Source organism: Agrilus planipennis, unplaced genomic scaffold, assembly GCF_000699045.2.
Source record: "Agrilus planipennis isolate EAB-ADULT unplaced genomic scaffold, Apla_2.0 scaffold92, whole genome shotgun sequence".
NCBI lineage: Eukaryota > Metazoa > Arthropoda > Insecta > Coleoptera > Buprestidae > Agrilus > Agrilus planipennis.
Genome location: NW_020438900.1, coordinates 928,478 through 951,134, shown reverse-complemented (window position 1 = coordinate 951,134; position 22,657 = coordinate 928,478). Strand labels below are relative to the sequence as shown.

Sequence of the window (22,657 nt, the reverse complement as noted above, 5' to 3'; positions counted from 1 at the left end):
TTCTGTTGCGGCTTCAATTAATATTTGTACATATATATATTCAATTTTGTTAGTGTTTATAATTTTTGTAAATATTCAATTTTGTTCGTGTTTTTCAGGTAGTCAATATGTTGTATTCTATTCTAGTTGTATTCAATTTTAAGGCATTTATTTGTGTAGGTATAGGTAAATATTATTTTTCTTAGTATAGGTAACTCAGTAATTTAACAAAGAGATCGGACCAGGTAGGTCTCACAATATCAGTAATCAATGGAAAACCCAAGTCCGTAGCTACGTCATCACTTCGGAATGTACCGAAGATACCGGAGGGGTGCGTAGTGACGGCGAAGGGGTAATGTGTACGATAGGCGTTGCCTAGTTTGTGTCAACGTTATTTAAACAACGACAATTCAAATTTTTATTATTCGATATTCAGCATTCTACATTCAACATTCAATCAAATCGACATTCAAAATTCAGCATTCATCTACCAATTCAAATCAATCAACAAGTATTCAATTATAAACCAACAATATTCAAATACAATCAAATAGTTAATAAGTGTACATAGTGTATTATATTGTACAAAATAAACAACAACCAAAAAAAAAGGTGATTTATTCATCAACAAAATCCGAAAGAATATATGGGGCAGTNTAAAAGAGAACCTTTGTATGAACTGAAATGCTCTGACGTTTTAGTACGTCCTATACAAAAGACGGAGAATGAATACAGTACTATTTCAAAAGTTCTCAATGTTCTTTATATTAGTAGCTGCTTACATTCCTATATGTATGCAGGGTGCAACTGAAATAAGAGCGGAGTTTACGGGAGGTAATAAGACTCTATAAGGCAAGAAAATTAAGCACATCTTTACAAGTCCGAATGCTCACCGTTTTTACAAAAAACGTATTTTAAATTACATGCAACAGCCACTTTAGACCTGGAGAAATCACTCAGAAAAATGCCAAACCGCAACACAGAATTCTATCAGCTGGTAATTACTAAAGAGTCATTGGCACCAGGTCAGTGTATTACTCTAGAACAGTTGTTATTATTAGCAAGGAAGGAGATAGATTGGTTTCTTAGAAGACAACTCCTTAAGTGGTACACGCGAAATAGCATCGAAAGTTGGTTCCTCTCATGCAACGTGTGTGACGAACTTTATAGTAACAGTTGCTGCATCCTTAACATTTGCAGCGAGTTCAACCTTTACAGTAAACTGATTTTCAGTCGTAAGTAGATTTGTGTCAACTATTTCGTCAAAAAAGTGCTTCAGATGCCGATTCTTCCCACAGGGAAGAGATGTTTACATCCTTGTCAGTCCGGATATAACTCGGCAGGACGATTTTTATTAAACAAGGCGTCTATTAAACGCTAATGCGCAATAATAATGATATGCATGTGTGGTGATCGCCAAACGCTTGATGTTTTTGTGAGAGTAAGAAATAGCTTTTCTAGACGTCTTAAAGCACGCGCTTCTATTATTTACTGGTGTTTTTCGGAACTAATGACTTATCGATAAGTAGGCAGTATGTTGTTGTTTATGTTTGCTATAGGCATTGGATAACCGACATTGTTTAGTGTACATTCCATCCATATGTAGCTACTCAGTTATTATCGCAATTTATTGTAGTCAAAGATTTAGTCTTACTAAATTATAACTTTATGCTTTGGTACAAATAATTTTATCCCTTAACCATACGCTGTTGTACTCACCGTCCATTTCTTATTACATCTAGTTACTCTTTAAAGTTCTACACTTATTTCGTTAACGCCCTGTATTAGTTGTGCTCTGCCTAGTTTTCAAATAGGTGCATTCCAAATTTTCTGGTTCTGTTTTTATGCACAAACTTCGGCTACTGTCAAATGACTGCTAAAGATAAAAGCATTGTTTGCNAATATAAGTAATTTTTAAAGAATTATTCCAAATGAAAATCATGTTACAACCACTTTTTTACAAAACAGATAAGCCTCGCGCTTTTAGGATTCCGTTTTACCGTTATACATACTAGATATCGGTTCTAACGACATCCGGTATAACGTCACCGCAGTTAATGCGGCAAAACATTCCGTACAGAAATAATATTTTTCATATATGATACTTATCGTTTATAACAACATCGGATATTACGACGAAACTAGTAGTTGTAACGACAACAAATGTGACGAAATTTTGATCTAATATCTTTAATTCGAATCATGTAGTAAGAAAATATCGGGAGAGGTATTTGCCCTTGTATATCTATTCCTACATTTGTACCGTCTTTAATGATTTTGATCGCGTTTTGGATGTATAGATTAAATAGTAGCGGTGACAGTGTGCATCCCTGTCTAACTCCCTTCCTAATATTTACTTCTTTACGTTGCATCCCTAGCTCTATAACTGCATGTTGCTCTTTATAGAAACCAACTATCACTCTTCTATCTTTGTAACTCATCCCTACATTTTTAAGTATTTTTACATCTTGTCCTATTTAACATTGTCAAAAGCTTTTTCTAAATCTACAAACCCTATGTATGCATTATTAATTTTTTTCCATTGTTACCTGAAAATGACCTTCCGCGTTCCTCTATTTCTTCTAAACCCAAACTGATCTTCCCCTAATAGTTCTTCCGCCCTTTTTTTCCACCCTCATCTGTACAATTGTAGTTAAGATTTTTGACGCATGGGAAGTTAAGGTGTTTGTTCTAAATGTCTCGCGCCTATCCGCGCCTTTCTTTGCAGGTATGGTTACTATCACGTTCCGTTTATAATCTTCTGGGACTTTCCCCATCACGTAAATGTGACTAAGTAGCTTAAACATACGATCTCTAACCTCTTGTCGTGCATGTTTTACAATTTTCGCCTGTATCCCATGTATACCTAGTGCTTTATTATTCTTTAAGTTTTTTAATGATACATCGAACTGTTCTCTCATTATGGGATAACCTAGCTCATCTATCTCCACACTATCTTCCTTCTCTAATATATCTCCTAACTCAGGGTCTGCGTAAAGGTTCTCTAAATATTCTTTCCACCTATCTGCCTTTTCCTCATTTTCCATCAAAATGTCCTGTGCCGCGTTTCTTATATTATTACTACTGTACCTACACATTTTTTATTATTTTATATGTTACTTACTCTCTACCATGGTCTCGTAATTGGATATTTTTAGTAGCGGAGCAATTACGATTAACATCGATGGTATTAATTGGGTAAATGAAACACACCTGCTTGTTACTCAGTTGAATATAATTTGTTTTTCTTAATCCTGAACAACAAAATTAGACGCAGTTTATGGTCATATCGGAACATTCCCAATAGCTCAATTAAGTACCTAGCTATTTACCGTGGATGCTGCAAGCGCAATTAGAATTAAGCCCTATTTACAGTATGTATTGGGGTTGCAAATGCACCTTAATACTAAGAAACGAGAACACCGTGAAACGATGCACATATTCGCGTGCATGCACAGATCGTAAATAATACGACAGTTGAAATGACGAATGACGCATTTGCATTCTATTTATTGTAATATGTAGCATGTTGTAGTAAAGTTGACAGTGCATTCTGACATAAGAGAGAAAACAAATTGTTCATATCAAGAAGACTAGTTAGTTAGGAGCGAAAATCTAGCAGAAGCATCATGGCTAAATAAAGCATAGAATACGCAAAGGTCCGCTGCGCGATGAATAATCGCGCAACAGTTTCAGTATTGTCAGTTGTCAAAAACAAAACTAATCGAAGCACACTTGGTGATACTGTACATTACGCCTTCCTATGCAGTTTTTACTTATATTTAAAAAATAGGCTTATAATAAATGGCTTTTGTTCCCAATAAACAAACTTATGCTACATTATTTTACACTTTATATCTATATCGTTCGATAACTTTTTTATGCATGTTGTTTATGACGAAAAGTTCTCTAATTTCATTTTTATGTCATGTAATATATCAGACAAAACGTATTACTGCTCCACATCGACATTTAAATTTCAAGCTGGCAAAATGTATTAAACTTTTTATATCGATGACATTTTTCACTCAAAAAAATTCGCCAAGGGTANATGTGACTAAGTAGCTTAAACATACGATCTCTAACCTCTTGTCGTGCATGTTTTACAATTTTCGCCTGTATCCCATGTATACCTAGTGCTTTATTATTCTTTAAGTTTTTTAATGATACATCGAACTGTTCTCTCATTATGGGATAACCTAGCTCATCTATCTCCACACTATCTTCCTTCTCTAATATATCTCCTAACTCAGGGTCTGCGTAAAGGTTCTCTAAATATTCTTTCCACCTATCTGCCTTTTCCTCATTTTCCATCAAAATGTCCTGTGCCGCGTTTCTTATATTATTACTACTGTACCTACACATTTTTTATTATTTTATATGTTACTTACTCTCTACCATGGTCTCGTAATTGGATATTTTTAGTAGCGGAGCAATTACGATTAACATCGATGGTATTAATTGGGTAAATGAAACACACCTGCTTGTTACTCAGTTGAATATAATTTGTTTTTCTTAATCCTGAACAACAAAATTAGACGCAGTTTATGGTCATATCGGAACATTCCCAATAGCTCAATTAAGTACCTAGCTATTTACCGTGGATGCTGCAAGCGCAATTAGAATTAAGCCCTATTTACAGTATGTATTGGGGTTGCAAATGCACCTTAATACTAAGAAACGAGAACACCGTGAAACGATGCACATATTCGCGTGCATGCACAGATCGTAAATAATACGACAGTTGAAATGACGAATGACGCATTTGCATTCTATTTATTGTAATATGTAGCATGTTGTAGTAAAGTTGACAGTGCATTCTGACATAAAAGAGAAAACAAATTGTTCATATCAAGAAGACTAGTTAGTTAGGAGCGAAAATCTAGCAGAAGCATCATGGCTAAATAAAGCATAGAATACGCAAAGGTCCGCTGCGCGATGAATAATCGCGCAACAGTTTCAGTATTGTCAGTTGTCAAAAACAAAACTAATCGAAGCACACTTGGTGATACTGTACATTACGCCTTCCTATGCAGTTTTTACTTATATTTAAAAAATAGGCTTATAATAAATGGCTTTTGTTCCCAATAAACAAACTTATGCTACATTATTTTACACTTTATATCTATATCGTTCGATAACTTTTTTATGCATGTTCTTTATGACGAAAAGTTCTCTAATTTTATTTTTATGTCACGTAATATATCAGACAAAATGTATTACTGCTCTAGATCCACATTTAAATTTCAAGCTGGCAAAATGTATTAAACTTTTTATATAGATGACATTTTTCACTGAAAAAGTTCGCCAAGGGTACAAGTTAAAAGCTTTCACAAAAAAATTTTAGAACAACTACCACTTGTTTCGATATTTCGAATCTGAATTCTGTAATGGATTACTCTTTCAAACTGTAAGTGCAATACGATGATGAATAAAAATGAAACACCACTTGGTGTATATTTTCACTAACTTATTTCTTAGATAGTATTAAAAAATATATCTTTAATATGCGATCAGTTTACATCACAATATCGACAATAACATTATTATGTGATGACGATGATGACGACAATTACTTATTCGAAATACAAGTGTATTTATCTAAATTTAGTATACTCTGTTTTTCGTGAAATCGACATGAAATTTTTTCGTTTTATACATTTTCATCTCCATAAAAGTCTTTTCAAAGTTACCTACTTATGCTTTTACCAAAANGATCAGTTTAATCACAATATCGACAATAACATTATTATGTGATGACAATGATGACGACAATTACTTTTTCGTTTTATACATTTTCATCTCCATAAAAGCCTTTTCAAAGTTACCTACTTATGCTTTTACCAAAACGAGTGTGGAAATTACACTCGCCAATACAATTAAAAACCTACCTGATTTTCATACACGTGTAAGAAAATTGATAAAAATGTAAATCTTGAAATTTATTGATTTTATCAATTCAACAGAAAAACATTTCGTTTCTTTGTGTTTTCTACGGTCCAATCGTGAGTAGATAAAAGGAAACAAATTAATAGCCTTTTCAATTTCAGACGGAGAAATAAAGAACACGTGATTGTTGAAAATTGAATTTGCTTTGTGGTTTGGACCCTGCGAGGAATGCTTTAGAATTGTACTTTAAAGGTGCAGAGTAACTCGAGCTTGAGTGAACTATAGAGTGGTCTCGACATTTTTTCTGTAACAAAATCGTTCGCTCTGCTATGTAGAAACAAAAAATAAAATAAAAGAGAACTAAAAGTACGTACACCCAGACAATTTAATAATTTTCTAAATTTTTTCAATCATCTAGTCTTTGTTGTCATTTATACATTAAATTAAATCGACGTTCTGTAATAAATCTTACATTGCGCAGATAGGTAGATCTTTTAATATCAAAATTAGAAAATTTGTATTCGTCTATTCTTCTGCTGATTAAATTTTTTCAAAAGTAATTTCATTTAGGTATTGAATTTCTGTACGGTTTTCATTCGTTGATAGTCGTTGAGAATGGTTAGTCGTATACTATCGCTTTAATACCGAAAATCTTATCTACTTATCAAGAAGTATTGATTGAAAATTTTGATAGAAAACAATTTAAAACAAATGTTATAATCGAGCTATAAATAATTAATGGAAAAATATGTACAAAGGTACTCCAGTAAATCATTTCATTGAGAACTTTCGCCAGGTTGACGGCCATGCTGTCTTATCGTCCTTCGTTTTCGCAACCATCAAATGACAAAAACAGGTGAATACTTGTGACCTTCGCAGCAGCTGGCGCACAAACAGGTCAATTGCACTTAATGACGATTGTAGCGATTGCGCGTTGCACAATTACACTAAGTAATCCTGGATATCATTGTTAAAGCAGTAGGGGCTTTCGGCAAGGCCATTACCCTCATGTTTATGTATATAAGCACTGATCAGACATTAGTATTCTGGTAACAAGCTAAATTGTTCATTTTCTGATGACTATATAATATGAGAATTAAGAGAAAAATACGGTATTATTTTTGGTTCACTTACATTTTCAGATTTTGTTACATCCATCGTCAATAAAAGTTATAAGTAGTTTTAAAAATTCGTTATTACATTCGCCCAAAAATAGAAGCACGCCGTTGTCGTCCTGTCGATACTTTAAGCTCATTACATTATCCTGCTTCTACTTGAAGAAAACGTTTTCGTTGTTTACTTACTTAATGCTCTCTCACAATACTTACGAAATATTGTGTACAGTATTTATTTTACGAGAACTCTTTAAACTGGAATTAAGTTAAGCGTCAGTTTTCCCTATAGGAAGCGAGCTAATTCAGTTAGTCACTTCTAAAACTTTCTCTTTTAAAATTCTGGGCACACGGTTAAAATGGCGACTTTATCCAGCTTTTATTTAACATTAACATGGTCCCATACAAATATCCTGATCCTTAAATAACATTTATGATGCGTTTTTTATGATAAGTCTTGTTTTATCTCATCTTAACTATTAACAATATATTTTAAGAAAATTCGTTTTGTTAGATATGATACAAAATTAAAATGTCCTTTATTAAAAGAGACGTTGGAAAAAGGAGAAATTAACAAATACTCAACCGTTTTCTAATATAAATACTGGAGCTCATTGTTTGCTCATTTTCGACTCGCATACGACTCTTTCTAAAACGTTTCGTCTATTAAATAGCTTAATACTAGTTATGTTCGATAACTACCTGCTGAATTATAGAGGAGAACAACAATAGTGTGCGATTTCTTTTACATTTTATTTCAGTTTAAGGTAGATGGACTAACGATTAAAAGAATACTGGAGCTCTTTTTCACTCATTGTTTGTCTGTTTTGGACTACCTTACGACCCGTTCTACAAACGTTAAATCTGCATATATTATCGAGAACTAGTTATTACGTTACTGAAAATAACAATAATGAAAAATTTCTCTTTCTTTACTGTTGCAGTTTAGGGTATATTTAGATATTACTAACATGTCTCTTTTTCAAGAATTTGAGTTAGTATATTTTCAATGAAAATGCTTTCAAATCTTGCATGAATGTTACACATTTTTATTTGTCAGGAGTATACCCTTGGGTGTTATTCACCTCTCTCGATTTTATCTTAGTGCATTGTACGAAGTTGATTGTATAGATATCTTTCAAACTATAAATAGGCTCCCTTGAGAGAGTAATAGAATAGATGAAAAGTATTCTCAACCATTAAAGGACATTCGACAAATGTATTTTACGAATATCCTTCAATTAATATCAATAAATTATTGAAAACATTCGTACTTATTTTATTACACTAAACTGGTTTAAATTTTAATTCGATGATTGTAGTTACTGAAAGATTAAAACCGTTTTAAAAAGCAATCGCAATGAAATAGGTGTCGATGGCACATCTTTTAAATTCAATTAATTCTTTTTGAAATACAACACAAATCTACGAAATGTTCTCATATGCAGTTTTCCTTCCCATAAAACCATAGACGTAATTCCTTACATTAAATTTTACCTGTCCAAACGCCTAATTTTCATTGGATTGTTTAGTAATTCTTATCAGAAACGTTTGTTGCCGAAATTTAAACAGGAACTTACCTATCGCAAGATATCCCAGTAAGCGTGAATACACTCGCTGACACCGTTACATTTGCCATAAAGTTATTTATGGTGCAGTACCATGGGCCGAATGCCCAATGGCTGTAACAAAAAACACCTTATTATTAGACAATGTATACATACAAATCAATAATTTTATTAACTTGTCTATTGCTTTATATATATTTTATTTGTTTATCTAATATTTTTAAATTTTGATTGCTAAGTCGCTAATTCTCAGAATTTTAAAGATGAATTAAGATGTGGTGTTATGGGGGGATGATTACCGTAGATCGAAAAAGTTAAAAATGAGGAGGAGAATAATGGGCGATAGAGAAGTCAATAAAGGGTAGGTGTGATATCTCATTATCATAATCTCAAACATGATGGATTAGTTGAAAACATATTAAAAAAAAATCGGTTGTCTGTAAATTCGGTTTACTGACGATAGTTGAACGTGACAATGTCATAAGAAAATACTGATTAAATGGTTTCATTTTTCAAAAGAAAATTTTAATTTTATTTGTTTGATAGATATTTTGTATGGATATAGAGAAGGAGGTAAATGGACATGTATTACTGTATAGAAGCTGTCCACGCGGACGCATCGCTCACTCAAGTAGGAGAGAGACAGATGTCGAACGCTGCCGAACGCGGAGGCCGATTGTGCTTCTTTGTCGCTTGTTCTGCGTTCTCGCTTGCACTTCAAGCCTTAAATGGAACGCCTCAGAGCGAGGTAACGCCGCATGAGTCATGTTTTTTCGTGCGTGCAGCCGGCTCTATCGAATTATAAGACGTTGTCACGTCAAAAAATAAGCAGGAGTAAAGTCAGCTTGATATGAGCCTAGAATAGATTATTATTTGCAATGATACAGGGCAATGACGATCCTATTGTAATCCTAAGTTAATGTTTATTTTCGTTTTGTATCAAAGTAATTAAAACGGAAACATAAACTTCAAAGATCGATAAAATGAGATCCAGTTAGAAGGAAGTCTGTAAATTATTTTTCCAGACAGAAGGATCAAGAACACAAACAGTTTCGAAATAAAAAGTTTAGCTCTGTTTACGGAAGTGATACTGCACTGTCTTAATTAATCACAAATTCTACGGTAAAAGTTTTTGTTGTAGTGACTGATGGTGACAACACCGACCAACAGAAAAGTCAATATTTCACTGTTTTCAAGTACATGACGGTTCGGGAAGCGTTATTTCTGTCATCCGGGATTCTATATAAAGTTTCCATGTTCCTGTTCCGTCACCTCAAATAAACTCTATAAAAAAAAACGAAGAACGCGTACCGCTTTTGCTAAAAATTACAGCAATTATTTTGATTGAACGGTGTGAATTAATACAGATATTTAAAGATCAAATTGTGCGATATTAAATCTTTTGGTAGTACCTATCATCGACCAAACTAAACCATAACCAATAAAAACGGAAACGTTCAAATACTTTCAAAAATCTTCGTTCTGGACATTGTTTCGCAAATACATTTCACATTCAAATTTTTACTGAAAGGAAAGGAACCACAATATCTTTCATTCGTTCAAATTCTAATTTCTAAGCTACGCTAAGCTTCTGTATATATACTTCGTCATTACACGGTCACCGCAGCCGTTGAAAGCATCCATGACAAATTGTTCTACATTGCTATTGATTACCCTGATTGGTTTGCCATATCTCCGGGCGATTATAATTTACTAGTCCTGATAACAGAGACATGTCTTGTATGGCAAAATTATTGTCGTATAACATCAAGTTTTGTGTTTGTGTGAAATAATTTATGATGGTCATGACTGCTTTCTTCATTAAATGTAACTTTACGAGCGCCTACTCCATTCAGTTAGTCCACCTAATGAAATTTTACTTCTTTTGATACCATCAAAAAATGCTGGATTTCATGGACAGAACGTAAGCAGCGGCTTGTCTGTATAATTTTGATATGAAAGGTCTTAGCTAAAAAATTCCCTAAACGAAACATTATTTCTAATATCCCTAAGTTAAAGTAACAGTCAGGAAATGTGGGATTCGTATACACTAGAATTTTAATTTTGTACAATTTCGAATCAAATAAAAGTGAAACAAAAATACTAGTATGAGTAGTACAAGGGAAGAAAAAGTAGGGAAAGGGCGAATATAAAGATAGGAGACAAAAGATTAGAAGAAGTTCAGGTACCTAGAAAGTCAGATAGTCATGACGGAAGGAGTAGTAGGGATATAAAGCAGAGGATAACACAGGGTCGAGTCGAATTCAATAAAAAGAAGTCACTTCTATGCTCGCGAACGACTAACAAACAAATTCGAAAAAAGTGTATGTTCGGAGTGTGGCGCTGTACGGGTGCGGAACATGGACGGTGGGCGTGGCAGAAAGAAAAGGTTAGAAGCGTTCGAAATGTGGTGTTACAGGCGAATGAGGAGGATATCGTGGAACGATAAGGTTAGAAATGAAGAGGTATTAGAAACAAATAGAGAACAGAGGTCACTATCATGGAAGTCAATAAAAAGTAGGCGAGATAGGTTGGTACAACACCTTCTCATGCATGAAGGTCTAGTCAGAGACATATTAGAGGCAGAAACAGGAGTTAAAAGGAGTAGAGGTAGACCTAGATTAGATTACTGTTCGCAAATAGTTAACGATGTAGAATGTTCTAGTTTTAGGAAAATACGAGGATTAGCTCAGTAGAGTGAAGGAGTGGAGGTGCATGTCCAATAAGTCTTAGGACTGACGACCTTATGATGATGTTGACAATTTCGAATCTTATAAAAAAAAAGTAGCTGATTAACAGTGAAATATTTTTTTTTAATATTACATTTGTTCACATTTGTCTTGTTTGTTCTCGTCAAGATTGCTCTCTCTTACTGACTCTAATGATGTCAAATAATATTAAGAAAAGTAGAAGAAGAGGACTACATAGTTAGCATAACGACAATTATGATAAAACATTAAATATCATAAAAACCATAGCCACTAGTAAGGGTTTACTTACAACAGTAACGTTATCAACAAAATGCTGTCAAACAAAAAGAAATTTTAACAATTTACTCTAACAAAAATATTGTTTATTAAATGTGACACTTTGAGTTTCTGTAAGGATTTTAATGTATTAATGAGTTAGTTTTGAATTAACTTTACCCACTACTGAAAATCTCAAATTAATGAGGAAAAATAGTTGCTCTTATCACTCTCTCGCCGGAAATCGAACCCGTACTAGTACCAGAAACCAGAGACCCGGGTTCGATGTGGAGATCCTGACTTTGTCGAAAAAAAACTAATGATACGGAAATGGCGAAAGCTCAGATTAGTAATACGTAATTTAGAGTACCTATTTATTTAATCATTTACAATTGGAGGAATTATTTGTTATCCCTTCCTTTTTATATTTTCTTTTCCAGGTTCACTTAGTAAAGGGTAATTCAGAAATTCTTTGTATTAGAGTAGTGTAGGTGGACTAATAGCGGAGAAACCTGGTTTATTATTGAAATTTAATATCTGTGTAATTAAGAGAGAATTCCACGAAGTATTTTAATTTGGGAGAAATGAAATTTACTTTCAACCAATAAAATAAGTAATATGAAATTTCACTTTCTTCTTAGCTGAAGGATTTGAGAACTTATTTGCTACTGAATTTCGAAAATTACAAACTTTTTAGAGAACTTTCTTGTAGACAAAAAGAAAAAAACACAATTTTGAACTGAATAACCTTTACTGTCTCAAGTTACAATGCGTATCCAGAGATTTTGTTTAAATACGTATTTTACTTTCATTATTACCACCTTTAAAACATTTTTCTAACCGACGAAAAAGAAGGGAGGTTCTCAAGTCGACGCGTATATTTTTTTTTATATCTATAACCACGCATAACTTTTTACACAGTAGTCCGATAAACGAAGAACGCGTACCGCTTTTGCTAAAAATTACAGCAATTATTTTGATTGAACGGTGTGAATTAATACAGATATTTAAAGATCAAATTGTGCGATATTAAATCTTTTGGTAGTACCTATCATCGACCAAACTAAACCATAACCAATAAAAACGGAAACGTTCAAATACTTTCAAAAATCTTCGTTCTGGACATTGTTTCGCAAATACATTTCACATTCAAATTTTTACTGAAAGGAAAGGAACCACAATATCTTTCATTCGTTCAAATTCTAATTTCTAAGCTACGCTAAGCTTCTGTATATATACTTCGTCATTACACGGTCACCGCAGCCGTTGAAAGCATCCATGACAAATTGTTCTACATTGCTATTGATTACCCTGATTGGTTTGCCATATCTCCGGGCGATTATAATTTACTAGTCCTGATAACAGAGACATGTCTTGTATGGCAAAATTATTGTCGTATAACATCAAGTTTTGTGTTTGTGTGAAATAATTTATGATGGTCATGACTGCTTTCTTCATTAAATGTAACTTTACGAGCGCCTACTCCATTCAGTTAGTCCACCTAATGAAATTTTACTTCTTTTGATACCATCAAAAAATGCTGGATTTCATGGACAGAACGTAAGCAGCGGCTTGTCTGTATAATTTTGATATGAAAGGTCTTAGCTAAAAAATTCCCTAAACGAAACATTATTTCTAATATCCCTAAGTTAAAGTAACAGTCAGGAAATGTGGGATTCGTATACACTAGAATTTTAATTTTGTACAATTTCGAATCAAATAAAAGTGAAACAAAAATACTAGTATGAGTAGTACAAGGGAAGAAAAAGTAGGGAAAGGGCGAATATAAAGATAGGAGACAAAAGATTAGAAGAAGTTCAGGTACCTAGAAAGTCAGATAGTCATGACGGAAGGAGTAGTAGGGATATAAAGCAGAGGATAACACAGGGTCGAGTCGAATTCAATAAAAAGAAGTCACTTCTATGCTCGCGAACGACTAACAAACAAATTCGAAAAAAGTGTATGTTCGGAGTGTGGCGCTGTACGGGTGCGAAACATGGACGGTGGGCGTGGCAGAAAGAAAAGGTTAGAAGCGTTCGAAATGTGGTGTTACAGGCGAATGAGGAGGATATCGTGGAACGATAAGGTTAGAAATGAAGAGGTATTAGAAACAAATAGAGAACAGAGGTCACTATCATGGAAGTCAATAAAAAGTAGGCGAGATAGGTTGGTACAACACCTTCTCATGCATGAAGGTCTAGTCAGAGACATATTAGAGGCAGAAACAGGAGTTAGGAGAGGTAGAGGTAGACCTAGATTAGATTACTCTTTGCAAATAGTTAAGGATGTGGGCTGTTTTAGGGAAATGCGAAGTTTAGCTCAGGATAGGAAAGAGTGGAGGTACGTGTCCAACCAGCCTTAGGACTGATGACCTTATGATGATGATATAATTAAAGATACAGGAGGTACTAGTTTTAGGGAATTGCGAAGATCAGTTCAGATCAGAAACGATGAAGATGATACAGAGAAGCTTCTAATTTGCAAACTTATTCCAGTATTTTTTAAGACAGTGCCGTATTATCATTAATTACTTAACGTAACTACAAAATAATTGAATAAACTTGTAAATACGATGAAAACATTCCGAGCTTTCATTTGCTAAAGAAAACTGATTTCTTTTAATACGAAGCAACGTATGGGAGGACAATAAGTAAAGGAAGGAGTAAATAGAATAATTATCCATTTTTTAATTATAGTTTGTGTAAATGAGCAAGTCCTAGAGAAGTAAATATTTGGAATTTTAATTTTTATATCGGAAATGGGATAGATATTAATTATTATTAAAGACATGACAACTTTAGGGATAGACATGCACGCTCTTTGCCAATAATATAGCTGTATTAGCTTTCAGCAAGAAGTTAGAAATAGGTTTAAATATAATGGAAGTGATAAGGTAAAAATAATACAAAAGTATGGGCATTTGTGAAAGTAGGGTTAGAGCTAATATGGAAAAAGGAGAGGAAAAATTACATGGTTGCCGATTTTCAATATTTAGAGCGTCAGATAATTCAAGATCGAAAAAGCATTAGAGAAATAAAATAAAGATAAGCGTAAGGTCGCGTCGCTTTTAACATATAGAAATCANTTGGAAAGGGTATATTCCAAGTTAGTCCCATATAAATTTGAAAAAGAAATTCCAACCCTAAGGGTAGGAAAACAAGGGATGATTGTTGATTGTTGTTCATTCAGCGATTGTAATGTATGACCACGTATAACTTTTGACACAATAGTCGGATTTTGACAATTTTTCTTTTATTGGAAAGGGTAAACCCCGAAGTTCGTCCCAAATAAATTTGGAAAAAAAATCCAACCCTAAGGGTTGCAAACAGGAGATGATTGTTGACTGTCGTTCACTGACTGATTGTAATGTATGACCTTGCACAACTTTTGACAGAATAGTCCGATTTTGATAATTCTTTCTTTATTGGAAAGGATAGGTCCCATATAAACTTGGAAGAAATGTAAATTTAAAGGTAGGAAAACAGGGGATGATTTATAGTAGGAAAATAATAGTAGTAGTAGTAATTCTTAGAACTCAGTTATTAAATTTAATAAAATAAAGGTTTATTATATTTGCTTTTCAGTTTTTTCGGCAGTTTAATTTTTTTGTTAAAAAGTTTTTATTAAAATAAACTTGCCCTAGGTTAAAGAAATTTAATTGCACATTAATGTGACTTAATATTCAACCGTCTACAAATTACCTTAAAATAAAGAGGAAAAATAGTCGCTGCTAAAGGTCTCGGGTTCGATTCCCGGCGAGGTGTAACAGCAGCAGCAATTTTTTCTCATTAAAAAAGAGTTGAATATTAATTAATTTGTCGTACCTAAGTAGATACGTAGTTGATTACTTATACAAAAAATTAACCTACATAAGCTTACATACCCTCTTAGCATGTATATAAAGTTGAACGAACAGTTAAGGGTGGACAACATTAGATCGGCAACGCTCAAGTTCACCAGAAAGTAGTTTGTAACAGATCTCATTCTTCTGTGCGCTGTAACAACAAAAACGCATTTTTTATAATTCCTGTGTTATTTAAGATTTCATCCAGTTCATATATCCGTTAAATAATCTTCTAGGGTTGCTACCAACTTACTTTTTTCTTTAATCGGATTAGTAATAATTTTGCTTTGGAAGGAAGAGAGTATAACATTATAACAAAGAGTAGGAGATCAGAGGGTGGTACGGAAGTCAATAAGGAATAGGCTAGGACACATTCTTAGGCGTAACCCTTCACGACATATTGGAAGCAGAAGCAGGAGTTAAGAGGGGTGAAGGCAGACCTACATGAGATTACGGTTCACATATAATTAATTTAAGAAGTGGCTGATTTTAGATACCTAGGAAGTCAGATAAGTGAGGATGGAAGGAGTAGTAGGGATATAAAGCAGAGGATAACGCAGGGTCGTGTCGCCTTTAATAAAAAGAAGTCACTTCTATGCTCGCGAACGGTTAATTTAGAAATTCGAAAAAGGTTGTTAAAGGTGTATGTTTGGAGCACGGCGTTGTACGGGTGCGAAACATGGACAGTGGGAGCGGCGGAAAAGAAAAGGTTAGAAGCGTTCGAAATGTGGTGTTATAGGCGGATGATGAGGATATCGTGGGTAGAAAAGGTTAGAAATGAAGAGGTATTGGAAAGAATAGGAGAACAGAGGACTCTATGGAAGTCAATAAAAAATAGGCGAGATAGGTTGGTAGGACACCTTCTCAGGCATGAAGGTCTAGTCAGAGACATATTAGAGGCAGAAACAGGAGTTAGGAGAGGTAGAGGTAGACCTAGATTAGATTACTCTTTGCAAATAGTTAAGGATGTGGGCTGTTTTAGGGAAATGCGAAGTTTAGCTCAGGATAGGAAAGAGTGGAGGTACGTGTCCAACCAGCCTTAGGACTGATGACCTTATGATGATGATATAATTAAAGATACAGGAGGTACTAGTTTTAGGGAATTGCGAAGATCAGTTCAGATCAGAAACGATGAAGATGATACAGAGAAGCTTCTAATTTGCAAACTTATTCCAGTATTTTTTAAGACAGTGCCGTATTATCATTAATTACTTAACGTAACTACAAAATAATTGAATAAACTTGTAAATACGATGAAAACATTCCGAGCTTTCATTTGCTAAAGAAAACTGATTTCTTTTAATACGAAGCAACGTATGGGAGGACAATAAGTAAAGGAAGGAGTAAATAGAATAATTATCCATTTTTTAATTATAGTTTGTGTAAATGAGCAAGTCCTAGAGAAGTAAATATTTGGAATTTTAATTTTTATATCGGAAATGGGATAGATATTAATTATTATTAAAGACATGACAACTTTAGGGATAGACATGCACGCTCTTTGCCAATAATATAGCTGTATTAGCTTTCAGCAAGAAGTTAGAAATAGGTTTAAATATAATGGAAGTGATAAGGTAAAAATAATACAAAAGTATGGGCATTTGTGAAAGTAGGGTTAGAGCTAATATGGAAAAAGGAGAGGAAAAATTACATGGTTGCCGATTTTCAATATTTAGAGCGTCAGATAATTCAAGATCGAAAAAGCATTAGAGAAATAAAATAAAGATAAGCGTAAGGTCGCGTCGCTTTTAACATATAGAAATCACGTTTGTGCTAAAAAAGTGTGTTTGAAACTTCTGCATGTAAAATGTGGACGATGGGCGGAAAATAGTAATGAGGAGATATCAGAAAAAGTATTAAGAAATCACAGGGCGACGTACAAGTCAATAATAAATAGGCAAAGTGGGGTGGTAGCTAGCCAGATGCATATTTTACGAGTACAAACAGGAGCTAAGATGACACCAAAATAATTTTTTTTTACGAAAATGCAAATCTGCAAACAATACTTGGAGACTGAAAGCATACACGTAAAAACATACAATAATCGTACCAGTTACAATCCATATAACCAAACAGTTACCACCGATAGCAATTGATATCATTAGGGAAAAGACCAATGTCCATAATGTTTCCACCCACCAAGGCATTGTCTCCATATCGTCCAAATTCATAGAGGATGGTGTTGTAGTAATGAATGTCGATATACTGCCATGGTTACTTGAGGAGATAATCTGGAAAAAGGGAAATGTTTTGTAAAAACAAACGAAATATCTACTCTAAATGTGAATTAAATTTCAGCCTATAAAACTATTCATGATGACTCTAAATTCCATAAGTCTAGGGAAACACTGTAGCAATTTCTTGATATTGTATTGTGTTCAATCTATCAAATTCATAATACTGTTTTAAGCGTTCTGCTTTCCCCACTAATACAAACAAATAAAATTGTTTGTAGAAAGAAACGACAGAAAGCAGTACAAAGGGACGATTGCTACGAAAGATAGACTTTTCGTCGATCAACCTGAATATGCCCTTTGTACCTTTGACAATACAAAAGATAACGCACAAAAAACAAACTAATGGATAGCTAACTTCAAAACACGTGACGCTTTTCGTTTGTGGGTGACTACTGTTCACAAAAAAATAGTAGGCGGCCACTTTACACAAAAAAGAAAAGTACATCAGTAAGAAAAAATTCATCACTCAACACAAGTTTTTATATCTATGTCACAATATAATTAAAAGTAGTTTTGGGGCATGTATCATAAATTTTCTATGTGACGAACGCTTCTAGTTAGTAAATCATCTTTTTATAAACGTGTCCTTGCAGGAAATAAAAAAAAGGAATGTACGAAGAAGCATTTCCTGTTGTCGAAAAATTTGACTAAACCCTTTATTACTAAAGTATGAAGGAGAAAATTTAATTTAGAACTTCATCTTAACCATTCTTCGTAATTTCAAAGTTGCTATAATCTAATTTGAATAGTGCCACAAGGATTATTGCAAGCTTATTATATCGATTAGTTTCTACTCATTTTTATCTCGCCTGTCTCTTTTATGTGTAATTACAAATCTAACCGACATGTTACCTTTTTACATTTCATTTTTTTTTTGTTTTCCATTAGGTATCTATCCAAGCAAATACTAATAAGTGCGCTCGTACACCTCGAAATCGACGAAAAAAATAAAATTAATTAATTAATAAAAACGAAACAATTCAAATAACAGTAATTAACAATCTATCAAATTCTGTTTAGTTAATCATTTTCTGTATTAATTTAAACAAGAATAAAAAATCGGTTTTTTTCTAATTGCATATTGTTTAGCACCTCATAAACAAGAAACATAATCTTCTTGTTCCAGACGAGAAGGGTTCGAATGGAAATAATTAAAACTGAAATGGTTTCTGCGATGACGGAATGAATGTAATCAATGAAGAAAGCCACAAGGCTTGTATATGTATATACGTATATATATATACAGAGATATTTACGACACATGGACGCGAGGAATAATTTTGCCCCGTTCTGATTATGAAACAGAAAATTTTCAAAAGCATCCGGCCTCCATCTAAAATTACTTGCCGACCAACGTTCTAGATTAAACTTAACGATTTCGGATTTTCGAAATTTTGGGTAGGTTCATCAATGATAAATATCTCTATATCTATTTACTCTTAGTAAAAACTAGACTGATATTCATATTCACTTAGATACTGTCGGTAATTATTCTGAATAATTTAGTGATATTTAACTGTAAAGGCAGAGATCGTAATTTTGGAAATACTTCACAGTCAAATCAGCATCTTTAATTGATTCATAATCATCATAAAGTCGTTAGTCCTAAGACCACTCCTTCCTATCCTGAGCTAATCTTCGCATTTCCCTAAAACTAGAATAATCCACATCCTTAAATATTTGCGAACAGTAATCTAATCTAGGTCTACGTCTACCCCTCCTAACTCCCGTTTCTACCACTAATATGTCTCTGACTAGACCTTCACGCCTGAGAAGGTGTTCACCAACCTATCTCGCCTATTTCTTCTTGATTTCCGTAGTCCTCTGTTCTCCTATTTTTTCAATACCTCTTCATTTCTAACTTTCTCCATCCACGGTATCCTCATCATTCGCTTGTTCGAAAGCTTCTTTGCGAACAGTAATCTAATCTAGGTCTACCTTTACCCCTCCTACCTCCTGTTTCTCCCTCTAATATGTCTCTGGCTAGACTTTCATGCCTGAGAAGGTGTCCTACTAACCCATCTCGCCTATTTCTTATTTAGTTTCATACACTCCTCTATTTCTAACCTTTCTACCCACGTTATCCTCATCATTCGCCTGTAGCACCACATTTCGAAATCTTCTAACCTTTTCTTTTCCACCGTGCCCACTGTTCATGCTTCGCACCTGTACAACGCCGTGCTCCAAACATACACCTTTAACAACCCTTTTCGAATATTTAAATTAATCGTTCGTGAGCATAGAAGTGATTTCTTTTTATTAAAGGCGACACGACCCTGCGCTCTCCTTTGTTTTCTATCCCTACTACTCCTTCCGTCCTAACTTATCTGACATCTTAGATACCTACAATCAGCCACTTATTCTAATTTTTTGTCTCCTATCTTTATATTCGCTCTTTCCCTACCTTTTATTCCCTCGCATACCAATATTTTATTTATTTTCATATCATCTACAAATCTAAGCATACTAATCCTAACTGATTGGTCATTTATATTATACTGATGTAATCAATTACTTAAACAATTCGCCCTTCTATTTATTAAACTTGTTTAAATTAGTTGAACGTCATTGCAATATGATATGTACANTGTTTCTACCACTAATATGTCTCTGACTAGACCTTCACGCCTGAGAAGGTGTTCACCAACCTATCTCGCCTATTTCTTCTTGATTTCCGTAGTCCTCTGTTCTCCTATTTTTTCAATACCTCTTCATTTCTAACTTTCTCCATCCACGGTATCCTCATTATTCGCTTGTTCGAAAGCTTCTTTGCGAACAGTAATCTAATCTAGGTCTACCTTTACCCCTCCTACCTCCTGTTTCTCCCTCTAATATGTCTCTGGCTAGACTTTCATGCCTGAGAAGGTGTCCTACTAACCCGACTCGCCTATTTCTTATTTAGTTTCATACACTCCTCTATTTTCCTATTCTTTCTAATTCATTTCTAACCTTTCTACCCACGTTATCCTCATCATTCGCCTGTAGCACCACATTTCGAAATCTTCTAACCTTTTCTTTTCCACCGTGCCCACTGTCCATGTTTCGCACCTGTACAACGCCGTGCTCCAAACATACACCTTTAACAACCTTTTTCGAATATCTAAATTAATCGTTCGCGAGCATAGAAGTGACTTCTTTTTATTAAAGGCGACACCACCCTGCGCTATCCTTTGTTTTCTACCCCTACTACTCCTTCCGTCCTAACTTATCTGACATCCTAGATACCTACAATCAGCCACTTCTTCTAATTTTTCGTCTCCTACCTTTTAATCCCCCGTATACCAATATTTTATTTATTTTCATATCATCTGCAAATCTAAGCATACTAATCCTAACTGATTGGTCATTTATATTATACTGATGTAATCAATTACTTAAACAATTCGCCCTTCTATTTATTAAACTTGTTTAAATTAGTTGAACGTCATTGCAATATGATATGTGCATATTGCGTTATTTTCAATTAACTAATTAGTTCAGTTAATACTCACTAATCTGCAGTGTTATTATTATGATAGTAAAGCAATTGTGAATATTATCCAATGATTCATTTTCCAGAGGTGTTATTAAGCTACGCTATGAAAAAATTAAAATTGAACTCTTTTTTAATCAAAACAATACCGGAGTTAGAATTATTTTATTTAAAAAACCACAGCCAACGTTTCGCTTGGACTTTATCAAAGCTAGTTTGATTTAGTTGAAACTCTAATATAATGATTTTAACCCCAGTATTGTTTTGATTAAAATAGAATTGAATACAAAATATTCGAAGAAGGCTAAATACAATTAAAATTCAACGTTTCGCACATACGTATATCATAATTTCCATTTCTTATTTATTCATTTCAGGATCCGTCATTCTAATAAAGGTAATATCGGCGGAATGTGCAGTTTATCCTCTGGGAATAGGCCATAGAATTTATTTTTATTTTTCCCTTGATTCATAAAAGATAAGTTAAGCTTGCAATTTCAAAAGAACATGAATACGTCAGAAAATATATAAATTGTGAAACAAACGAAACGAGTGAAATATTGTTCAAACAAAGACAAATTACAAAGGACAATTTCTGTCAGTGTGTACCTTTTATATTTTAAAATTGACTAAAAAAATTATTTCCTTGCTCCATTTTCTAAATATTTGAGACAAACTTTTTTCTGGATTGGAAATATTCACTATAAATATTTCACAATGTCAGTTTTGTATTTCCTGTAGGATTTCCATACTGCGCAATCGAATACAGACATAAATTATACTCCCGAAAAAGTTTGACATTACTATAGCGAATGAGAAACCAATTTTCTACTTTTTATCCCCTATTCTGTCCAAAATTAGTCGTTAAAGGGTATATTGCACACATGTACATTAGAACTTCATCCAATCAATATATTGCAATTGTCAAGCTATGAATCATATTGTAGTTATTAAAACTGTTCGAACACTAATCAAAAGTTATAACACCTGAGCTTCTCTCTGACACCAATACAACATACTTACAATTTTAATAAACAAAAGCAGACACACATTGAGCAAGCTTTATATTATGAATTCACGCGTATATAATCTGGATTATACCCTAAAGGCATTCCAATTGTTGAATGGATTTCAATGTTTCCCCATTTGTAGAAACATCCCGAGATAAAAATGTTGTCTTTCAGAGTCTCTGAAAGCGAGACTCGAGTCTCCGTATCTCATCGAGTCTCTCTGGTGTCGCTGAGACAGACTGTCGAGAGACTGTCAAAAGAACTGTTTAGCGTCTCTGAACGAGACACTCGAGTCGCTCATAGAGAGATTCTCATTTCGTATCGAGTCTAAACGAGAGACTTGAATCTCTCAATAAGTGGTGTCTCGATAGACATGGTTAAAAATTTTTAATTTCAACATATTTCAGAGATCCCAGTCTTTCTACGAGAGAATCGAGTGTCTCAATTTTTCAGTTTTATTCATTCAGTCTCTCTGTGAGAGACTCGAATCTCTGAATTAACAATTTTATCGTTCGAGTCTCTCATACAGAGACTGTGAGAGATCCATAAAAACACCTAGGCAATAACTGAGAGACTGTGA

General features: G+C 33.8%; 1 protein-coding gene across 1 annotated transcript in view; it reads right to left on the bottom strand.

Moving 5' to 3' along the window:
• LOC108734947 (tachykinin-like peptides receptor 86C) overlaps window positions 1–22,657 on the bottom strand; it is a 108,685-nt gene that overhangs the window by 30,864 nt on the left and 55,164 nt on the right. The window contains exons 3-5 of the mRNA XM_025973281.1: window positions 17,409–17,589; window positions 15,398–15,509; window positions 8,561–8,662 (exon numbers count right to left, since the gene is read on the bottom strand). Of these exons, the coding sequence (XP_025829066.1) occupies window positions 8,561–8,662; window positions 15,398–15,509; window positions 17,409–17,589 (395 nt within the window). The remainder of the gene's footprint in view (window positions 1–8,560; window positions 8,663–15,397; window positions 15,510–17,408; window positions 17,590–22,657) is intronic.